Raw genomic sequence first — 10400 nt, forward strand, 5'->3', positions numbered from 1 at the left:
CCCGACCCCGCCCAGCTTGGCCTAAAGCGGAATTCCCCCAGGGAAAGACTAAAGATTGGCCTTTTAACACATCTGGGGTTTTCCCATCTGCCGAAAAGGGGCTCACGCCCAAGCCTCTTCCCACTTCAGTCCCCCAACGCCATGCCCCGCCTTCCCCCCTTCGCCAGCCCAGCCTTGTGGGTGAGAGTTCTCCCCTCTCGCTGGGTGAGGAGGCCCGTGGGCACACCTCGCTGCCCCCTCAGGCCACTGGCTCTGCTGCCCCACTGCAGGCCGCCCCCGAGGGTCCCCCCCGGAGGCCTGGCTCACTCAACAGCCTGGAGTCTCGCAGTCTTGGGTTCCAGTACCGGCTTCTCCCAATGGCTGTGTGACCTGTGCGCTCACCCGGGGCCCTGCCCGTAGAAGGGCCCACAGTTGGCTGAGTGCTCGGCTGTCTGTCAGAAAATTCTTAACAATTTTTGAACAAGGGCCCTTCACTTTTATTTCACGCTGGGTCCCACAAATCGTGTAGCTAATCCTGCCTAGAAAAGGTCCTTTACTCCCCTGAGCCTCAGTTTCTCCACCTGCAAAGGGCCCAGGGTCGGGGAAGGCGCCTCCTAGGACGCATCCTTGGGGCAGATGGAGTAGCATTTGTGGAGACGGAGCACACTGGGCAGGAGCTAGAGAGCCGGGTACGCGCTTGGCTGTGCGGGCCCCGGCTGGGGCTGGCTGGGGCTGGATTGGATGGAGATCTGAGCCTGCTGGTGGGTTGGAGTACACCCACCGGCTCCCACCAGCCCTGCCCCTTGCCAGCCACGCCAGCCACGCTGCTCTGCACCGATTCCCAGTGTTCGGCACCTGGGAGGCGAGGGGCCATCCACAGGGCTGCTGTGAGCGTGGGGGAGCCTAGTGCAGCGATGCCTGTGGGATGGGCTGGTCAGCACCCAGGGGAACCCAAAGAGCTCTTGTACCAAACATTGTCTAGGGTAACACAGGAGGCTGAAAGGGTGCTTGCTACAGGGAAGAGACCTGCCCTGAGGGTGCAGAGAGCAGGTGACCATCCAGGCTTGACCCTGGCCCCGGCTCGGCCCCCTTCTCCTACCCAGAGGGCAGGTGCGGCCAGCAGGTCCCCAGGGGGGCCTCGGTCACTCGGGAGGCCCAAGATTCCGAGTCCCATCAGGGCCTCCAGAGACAGGAAGGGCCTGCAAGCCCCCTGGAGCCTGGTTGGCCGGGTCCATTTCTCAGGGACACAGCCCCCGGTGCCCACGTCACGTCCCACCTCCACCACCACGGAGAGACCCAGTGCTCATCCTGCTGTCGCCAAGTAAGGCCACCCAGCTGTGCCCCAGCTCAAGCTCTCGGCACCTTCTGCTGCCCGCCTCCTGCTCTCGGGCATTCCCCCTGCCTGTCCGAGGCCTGAGCCTTAACTACCTGCACCTGGAAAACAGGCAGGTTCTCTGCCCCCCTCTCCAGAGAGGGGGTCTCCCACATAAAAGGCTGGAAAGGCACATGGGGGGTACCTTGGCTCTGGATTTGAGGGCGGGAGGCGGGATTTCCCTCTCTGGTTGTAACCTCAGGGTAGGAAGCTAACATTGTTGAGCAGCTACTCCAGGCTGGGCCCTGGGCCAGAGGCTGCTGAGTGTGGGGTTTCTTTGATCCTTCCCTCAGCCCTGGGAGGGAAGGCTTGCCATCCTCACCTGCCAGGTGTAGGTGCTGAGGTCGAGCCCCGAGGGGCGGACTCGCTGGGTCACTTAGTGAGCGACAGAGCCAGAGTCACACCCTGGCCTCCCCACCTCCACTGCCCCAGTAGACGGGCGGCGGGGGACACAAGAGGGCCTGCGCAGGCGTGTGCGGGTCAGAGCTTGGCCCACGCGCACGTCGAGGCCAGCCCACATGCGCACACGGAGGGCGGGGGCCTCCTTTCTGCATCTGGAGGCTCCTCGTGGAGGTCTCATGAGCAGGCAGGAGGCCTCTCGGCCACTGGGCAACATGCCCCACAGCAGGCAGACAGAAGCTGGAGGGCTAGAGTATGGGGAGACACGCTGAAAGCCTGGGAAGAGGCAGGGGCGAGGAGACTGGCCTTGCGATAGCGGTTACAGCTTGTCCTACCGTGGTGAAGACTTCAACCTCGAGAAAACGGGCAGTGGCCCCGTGCAGCAGGCAGCCCCCGAGTTCAGGATGTTAAGGACAACCGCCATCGTGGTCACCCCACAGAATCACACACACACACACACACACACACACACGAGGGAAAGCCCAGTTTCCTCCTCTCCCTGCTCCGTCCACCCCCTACAAGTTGAAGTTCAAAGGAAAGACATTAGCAGCAGAGACTCCTGGCAACTGGGGGTATGTATTCATTTAGTCATCACTCCTGTGTTCATCCCCAAACTCCTCCCGGAAAAAACGGAATGCAGACACCACAGAAGGACAGACAGAATAAACGGGGTAGGGGGAAAGTTCTGGGGAGAGACCAGCTGGAGCCAGGCAGCCAGGGGCAGCCACGGTAGACGGGCAGGGGATTTCAGGTTATAAGAGGTGGGGGCCCTTGGCGCTTCCCTTCCTAGCAGCAAAGGGGAGAGGGAAGTTCCCACAACATCAAAGCACACCAGATGCTCAGGAAGAAACCCAGGTTGAAAGGCTCAGAGGCCTGGGAACTAGGCTCCTTCACGTGCCCTGGTGACCCGGCTGTGCCAGCCCCTTCTCCGGGCCTGGGGAGGATCATTCTCACCGCACGACGAGCTCAGTGACCTTAGTTATGCCCCAGCCACTCCAGCCCTTTGAATTTGCAAGAGAAAAAAAAAAAAAGCACTAGACTAGCTTCAAGTGGACAGAAAACAGACGCCTTTGGCTTATCGTTCAGCGAGAACAGATGCTGGGCTGAGAGCCTCATCAAGGTGATGGATGGTGTGCGGGCTCTGGGAACCTCCCCTTGCAACTCCACGGCCAGGGCCACAAGCCATTCCGCGCTGAGACGAGTTTGGGAGCCCCAGTAACTGCCAGTCTGGGTTTGGAGTCCAAGTCCAGGCAAGGCAAGGGTTTAGGAATCTGTCCCTGGGCGGTTAAATACCAGCCCAGCCGATCTCAGCACTGGCGCTGGTGGTGGTGTTGACCCTGTTGGCACCGCTCCCTGCGGTTTGCAAACAGTTTTCCCACCCATCATCATCAGAGGGGAAACAGTGTCATTCTCCCATTTTACAGATGGGGAGCCTGAGGTTCAGAGAGGCCCCACAGCTAGAGTGTATCAGAGCCAGAATTTGCATTGGAAACATTCATTCATTTATTTTTGGCCACACCACGCGGTACGTGGGATCTTAGTTCACCAACCAGGGATCGAACCCGCATCCCTTGCATTGGAAGCACGGAGTCTTAACCACTGGACAGCCAGGGAAGTCCCCAGAGCCAGAATTTGAACTCAGGTCTCCTGTCTCAGGAGATTCCCCCCACGGGTGGGGAAAGGCAGTGGCTTCTGTCCAAGGAGACTGAGAGTGTCTTTTTCTCTTTCCCTCCTCAGAGACGTGTGCAGTAAATAACGGAGGCTGCGACCGGACGTGCAAGGACACGGCCACTGGCGTGCGATGCAGCTGCCCGGTTGGATTCACACTGCAGCCGGATGGGAAGACATGCAAAGGTCAGCGCGCACCACCTCCCTCGCCGGGCCCCGGGTGCTGCAGGCAGGGCAGGAGTGGGGCGGCACACTTGGGCTGGGTGTGCGACCACACGTGGCTTCAGGGGCGAGGGTGGTCAGCTGTCATGTGCATTTCTGTTGGCGAAGATGAGAAGCAGGAGAGTCAGCGCCAGCGCTCCCCAGCAGGCTCAAGGGAACCCCGGTTCCACTGTATATCGACAGGTTCAAGCGGGGCTCTGATATCGAAGAATGGGGCTTCACCCTGGGTTGAACAAACGCGGTGCCTTTACTTCGGGCTTCCTGGGCCGGCAGAGGTTCCTTGTGGCCTCCCAGCGGGCAGGGCGAGGCCGGTTCCTGTGCTCGCTCACCTTGGCCGGGGTGCGTTTTGCAGAGCTGGGGGCAGCAGGGCACAGGGCTCGGACCAGGCCAGGATGGTCTTCTTGTCGGCGTTAGAAAACTGAGGACACTGTGTGTCCTCGTCACTGGAAGAGGGAAGGGTGCGGGGGCATCTCAACCAGAGGACTAAGGATGCAAAATTAGAAATAGGGATTGGGAAGGTGAGGAATGGGCCAGTCTGCCAGCTGCTGGAAGCCAGAGAAGGGTGAGCTTTCTCTGCCCACTGTCCCCGGCTCACTCCGAGGTTCCTGAGGGCCCGCGGGGGCTCAGCCGTGTTGGGGACCCCTCAGGAAACAGGAAGCAAAGGGACTGGGAAGCCAGAGCTGGCTGAGCCCTAGGACTGAAGGGGCCAGCCCTGCAGCACGGGGGCACCAGCCCAGACAAAGACCTGGGGTGTTATGGAACCCCTAGAGCTGCAGGCCTTGGGCCGGGAGGCAACCCTTGCAAGAAGTGAGGTGCAAGCCTTCAGCACTCCCCAGACCAGCCCTCAGATCCCTGCCCAGGCCGGCTGCCCTCCTCCCATCACTCTGCCGGGAAGCGGGCAGGCCCGGGGGCCAGCGCCACTGGCGTGCGATGCAGCTGCCCGGTTGGATTCACACTGCAGCCGGATGGGAAGACATGCAAAGGTCAGCGCGCACCACCTCCCTCGCCGGGCCCCGGGTGCTGCAGGCAGGGCAGGAGTGGGGCGGCACACTTGGGCTGGGTGTGCGACCACACGTGGCTTCAGGGGCGAGGGTGGTCAGCTGTCATGTGCATTTCTGTTGGCGAAGATGAGAAGCAGGAGAGTCAGCGCCAGCGCTCCCCAGCAGGCTCAAGGGAACCCCGGTTCCACTGTATATCGACAGGTTCAAGCGGGGCTCTGATATCGAAGAATGGGGCTTCACCCTGGGTTGAACAAACGCGGTGCCTTTACTTCGGGCTTCCTGGGCCGGCAGAGGTTCCTTGTGGCCTCCCAGCGGGCAGGGCGAGGCCGGTTCCTGTGCTCGCTCACCTTGGCCGGGGTGCGTTTTGCAGAGCTGGGGGCAGCAGGGCACAGGGCTCGGACCAGGCCAGGATGGTCTTCTTGTCGGCGTTAGAAAACTGAGGACACTGTGTGTCCTCGTCACTGGAAGAGGGAAGGGTGCGGGGGCATCTCAACCAGAGGACTAAGGATGCAAAATTAGAAATAGGGATTGGGAAGGTGAGGAATGGGCCAGTCTGCCAGCTGCTGGAAGCCAGAGAAGGGTGAGCTTTCTCTGCCCACTGTCCCCGGCTCACTCCGAGGTTCCTGAGGGCCCGCGGGGGCTCAGCCGTGTTGGGGACCCCTCAGGAAACAGGAAGCAAAGGGACTGGGAAGCCAGAGCTGGCTGAGCCCTAGGACTGAAGGGGCCAGCCCTGCAGCACGGGGGCACCAGCCCAGACAAAGACCTGGGGTGTTATGGAACCCCTAGAGCTGCAGGCCTTGGGCCGGGAGGCAACCCTTGCAAGAAGTGAGGTGCAAGCCTTCAGCACTCCCCAGACCAGCCCTCAGATCCCTGCCCAGGCCGGCTGCCCTCCTCCCATCACTCTGCCGGGAAGCGGGCAGGCCCGGGGGCCAGCATGGAAGGGCAAAGGAGCTAGAACTTCCAAAGCCCAGTGGCTGAGAAGATTGACAGCAGAGGTTCAGGGTGATTTTAAATAGTCTGAGATGGGCTTCTGAAGCCTGTAAAAATAGACAGCGTATTACTTCTCCCCAGCTGCTCTGCTGGGAAGAACCTAGTGATTATTGACAGAAATAACCGTTCTTCCACCTATTGATTTGAAAAAAAAATCCTTCTGTAGCCTCCGCTCAGCCCACTTAGAGCGAGGTGTGTTCCGGGTGGGCTGGGGCTCTCTGAGGCCTTGCCACGTGGGCTTAATGCCAGGAGGGCTGGCCAGGGTCCACCGCAGACCCAGCCGTCCTCATAGCCCAGCAGTGTCACAGCAGGTCCAGCCAGTTGCCCTTGGAGCCAGGACAGAAGAAGGTAGAATCGGGCCACCCACACCCCGTCCAAGTCACAGCGCTGACGCAGGACCAGAGGGGTAGGGCAGGGCTTAATTCCGGACTCGAGGCCAGGAGCTCGCCGCTGGGAGCTGACCTGTCTGGGCTGAAAAGGGGCCTCGGCAGTCACATGGCCCACAAGGAGCACCTAAGGGGGCGCTGACTGCTGCCCCCTGCCCATCCTTGCTGGCGAGAGGGGCATCCATCCTCACCCCACCTTGAGTCTGGGGTAGGGGGAGATGTTGAAGGGAGCTGTCCACACAGCTCCAGGCCCGCCAGTCTGAGCCTCCGACCATGCTTCCTGTGTTGAAACAACTGGACCCTTTACCCAGAGCTGCTCATTTGCCTTTAGCCAACCCTCCTCACTCCCACTGCCCCCGAGTCAGGAAGTCCTCTCGTTCACACATGCACCAGATGGGTTTTCTGGGCTCTTCCTGTGTGCAAGTGCAGGGGAGACCAGGGAATGAAACAGAAATTCCTTGTGCCCAGGGATCTTCTATTGAGTAAAGAAGACAGACTTTAAAAATTAAAGTCTGGGCAGGGGGTAGGGAGAGCGGGGAGGATGGAGGAAGAGGCTCTAATCCAGGCAACATGATTGCTGTGCAGAGGCCTGGGGTTCCAGGACCCAAAGCAGCCAGTGTGCCCAGATCTGGGGAAGGTTCAGGGGAGGTCCAGGAGAAGGGGTTGGCCCTTCATCCTGTGAGCCTCGGCCAGGCCCCAGACACTCTTGGGCAAGGGGGCACAGGCCAGACTTTCGTTTGGAGACAGTCCCTGCCACTGTTGGGACGGGTTTCTAGGCAGGGTCGGGAAGGACAGGCTCGAGGTGACGATGGTTTGGGCCCAGGGTGGCAGCGGAGGTGGAGAAAGGCCGTCTGGATGTCGTTACACATATTAGAATTTGAGGACCGTGGGACTGGTCCAGAACGACATAGTAGGAACATCATAGCGTCTTCAAATCAGGGAACCCTGGAAACCAAATGTTGACCTCGAGACCCCAGGGTTTGGTGTCTTAGAGCCTTGGGCTTACAGTCTGAGTTTCCCAGGGCCTGGCTGGAGGGGTGCAGGGCAGGGGGCAAGCCAGCTGGGGATCCCCGACAAACCGAGGCCCTGGCCCTGGGGTTCTGGCTCCTCGGTCAGCGTGCACACCCTGGTCTTGGCAGGGCCCAGAGGAGGATATCAAAGGTTCAGTGTTTTCTGGAAGCCAGAAGGTCATTGCTAAGCAAGACCAGTGGCTGGAGGTCTGGGAGAATCCAGAGCTGAAAACCCAGGACAGACGGGGATCACGTGGGCAGGTGGTGGCCTGGCCTAAAGCATCAGGGCCATGAGGGGGCTCTGCAGGATTTGCCCCATGCCCTTGCTTTGTCTCGAGAGTGTGGACAGTCCAGTCTCAAGGCTCCCTGTTTGGCACTGTCCTGCTTGATATTGGGAAGCGGGCACCATGCTAATTGGCCCTTCTGAGAGGAGGGAGGTCTGGGGCCTCAACTTCCTGAGCCAGAGCCTGGATTTCCTCAGGGACACCAGCCCCTCCTCCCAGCACCTGCCAGAAGGTGCAGAACCTTCCCCAGCCCCGCCTGTTTGTCCTGTTCCCTCACCTGCCCTGTGCCCGGCCAGCCCAGCCCAGCAGCTTGCCCTCCCGCTAGGCTGCTCCAGAGTGATGCCAGCCCACTCCCACAGGCCCGCCCTCTGCTCCCACCCAAAACCCTCATCCACGTGGCCCCTGCGTTGCCAGGCTGTGCCCCTTCAGTGGGGTGGGCAGAGGGGGACAGGAGCAATCAACCTACTGCGTGTTCCCATAGCTCACCCCGCACCTTTCCCCCCAACACGCACTGATGTTCAAACATTGGGTGACGCATCGAATGTTCCACTAACCTCTCAGCCCCCCAACTCGCTTATTCACTCATTCATTCATCCATTCGTTCAGTGCCCCATCCTTCTGTGCAGGCCTCATGCTGGGCCCTGGGGCTCCAGGTGGGAGCCAGATGCCCCGTCTGTCATCCCCCTGAGGGCAGGTCCCATGACAAGGGAGCAGCTAACTCTGGAGAGAACGTCAGGGAAGGCTTTCCAGGGGGGTGCTTGTTCCCCAGGCAGGGTCGGGTGGGGGCTGCTGAGGCAGGATCCAAGCGTGCAGGGAAGAGGAGGGCGGGGCCGCCGGGCCGGGCCAGGCTGCGGAGGGGAGACCGTGAGCCTCTGTAACCAGGTAGGGGACTGCTGGCCGCTGGTGGAGCCCGGTGGGAGCACAGTAGAGAAGGAGGGGTGTCTTGGAAGGGTGGGAGGTGGAAAGGGGGCAGAGGCTCATCAGAATGAAGGCCGAGGGGCCGTGCGAGCCCACTGCCCCCTCACTACAGCTGAGGCTAGAGCCTGGGATGGGGCCTCCCCCACTCTGACCCCCAGGCAGCCCGCTACACCAGCCTGGGCCTCAAGCAAACAGCGCCTCGCACCTCCTGTCTAGCTGCTATGACAGCCCCTGAGCCGACAGGCCCAGATGGGGTAGGGGATGGGATTAGGGGGTTCCAGAAGGCCTGAGGCATTCCCAAGGAGGCAGAGCCCCATCTGCACATTCAGTCGTAGTGAATGATGCTGGAGAGGTAGCTGCTAGCAGCCCAGTTTGCAGATGGGGAGCCTGAGGCTCAGAGAGGTGCCTTGCCCTGCCCAGGGTCACGGAGCTGAGAGGGCCCTCTGTTCTCCTGTCAGAGGCTTTTAGCCAGAATCTCCCCTGTCTTCCTGTAACCCCCAGGGGAGGGGGCGACGGAGAGCCCCAGCCTCTGTCCTGGACAGGCCCTCGCTGCACTTGAGGTCTGCTTCCTCTGAAGGCCGCAGGGCCAGCGTGCTGCACTGGCGGGGCTGTCTTTGGAGACACCCGGGGCTGGGCTCAAGTCGGCCTCCTGCGTGGAGCTGTGACCTCTCCTGGAAAGTGGAAGATCTGGCCTCAGGCTGTTTTGACCATACACGAGACCTTGCCAGAAAGGGCTTGGCCTGGTCGCCAGCACGAGGTGATGCCCACCCAGCAGGTGCCGTGACCCCCAGAGGGTCCTATTACTTCCTCTGGGGCTTGGGCTCATCCTGAGGCCGCTTTGTTCCTGAAACACAGGCTTCGGAGCGCATGCAGAGTTCCCAGTGCTGAGCGGTCTCTGTTTTTAGCCATCATTTTGGTGCACAAGTAGAGCACCTCCTGTGTGCAGAGAGGTGAAGGCCCAGCCCGTGAGAGGCGGAGCCAGGGTCACACACACCCTAGCGGCCTCCCTTAGGGGGGCCACCTCGGGTTCCCCGCCCTTCCCATCTTCCTGGCACCAAAATCGCCAGCGTACGCAAACAGAATGGGTCCTTGGGGCAGAGGTACCTCGGGGAGGCTGGCCAAGGGCAAGGAGGTGGCGGGCACACCCCCCTGAGTGTCCTGTGTTCCCCAGAGCCCAGCCCCACCCAGGCCTCCACAGGAAAGCAGCTCTGGGTCTGCCCCTGTCCGACTTGCTGTGCCCGTTCCCCTCGCAGAGGCTCGGAGAGTTGCCCACCCAGGGGTCTCAGCCCTGCTCTCTTTAACGCCCCCGCCGTTCTCTTGATGCTCGGGGGCTTGTTCTGGAGTGAAGAGCATTCTGTGGGGGTGCTGCCATAGGACTTTTCAGCAGGTGTCAAGTCCAACCTGTTCGATCTGAGGAAAAGAGCTGGGAGCAGCGTGGTGAGAGGCTGCGCCTGAGACCGGAGTCTTTGGAATAGGACCAAGCCTCCGCGGGGCTCGGGGAAACGGGGACAGACTGACCTTGACAACTGGCGGTGCCAGTTACACGGGACAGGGGTGCCCGGGCCTCACCCTCAGGCCAGGCTCAGCGGGTGCTGGAGTCTGAGTCAGCAGCTCTGTTAAGATGTGGCCAGTGACCAGCACCGAAAGTCCTCTCTCTGCCGGGGGTGGGGGGATGCCTCTTTCACCGCTTCCTTTTGTGTCCTCCTCCAACCAGGGTGGGGACACCTTCCTGGACCTCATCTCCTACTTCTGTTTCCAATTGCTGGGCTAGGTCTGGGGAGCCAGTGGGGTGACCAGCATGGGGGGCCCGGGGGCCAGAGCCCAAGAGGAACTTCGGAGTGAGAAGAGGTACCTCAGGCACAGGGTCTCTGACAGCTCAGTCTGCCAGATGGACCGCGAGCCCGGGGAACAAGCCCAGGGGAGCAGGGCAAGGAGGGTGGGAGGGAGCTCATGGGGGTCTGGGGGAGCTCGTGAGGGAGGAAGCTCCCGTCACTAGAGGTGTGCAAGCCGAGGCCCACCGGCAGGGATGCTTGGGGGCGTCGCGCTGGGGGGCTGCAGGGTGCAGCCGCAACTCGTGACATGCCCAGTGAAGAAACAGCTCAAACTCACCTGCAGGCATGGGGAAGGGGGAGCAGCAGGAACCAGGCTGGGAAGGGAGGCGGCCCAGGAAT

General features: G+C 61.2%; 1 protein-coding gene across 1 annotated transcript in view; it reads left to right on the forward strand.

Annotated features, from left to right (window-relative positions):
- The window catches only part of SCUBE1 (signal peptide, CUB domain and EGF like domain containing 1), a 137222-nt gene that overhangs the window by 91862 nt on the left and 34960 nt on the right, over positions 1-10400 (forward strand). Inside the window, exon 7 of the mRNA XM_007453933.1 lies at positions 3488-3604. Within this exon, the coding sequence (XP_007453995.1) occupies positions 3488-3604 (117 nt within the window). The remainder of the gene's footprint in view (positions 1-3487; positions 3605-10400) is intronic.

Source organism: Lipotes vexillifer, unplaced genomic scaffold (genome assembly GCF_000442215.2).
Source record: "Lipotes vexillifer unplaced genomic scaffold, Lipotes_vexillifer_v1.1 scaffold382, whole genome shotgun sequence".
In the NCBI taxonomy this organism is placed as follows: Eukaryota; Metazoa; Chordata; class Mammalia; order Artiodactyla; family Lipotidae; genus Lipotes; species Lipotes vexillifer.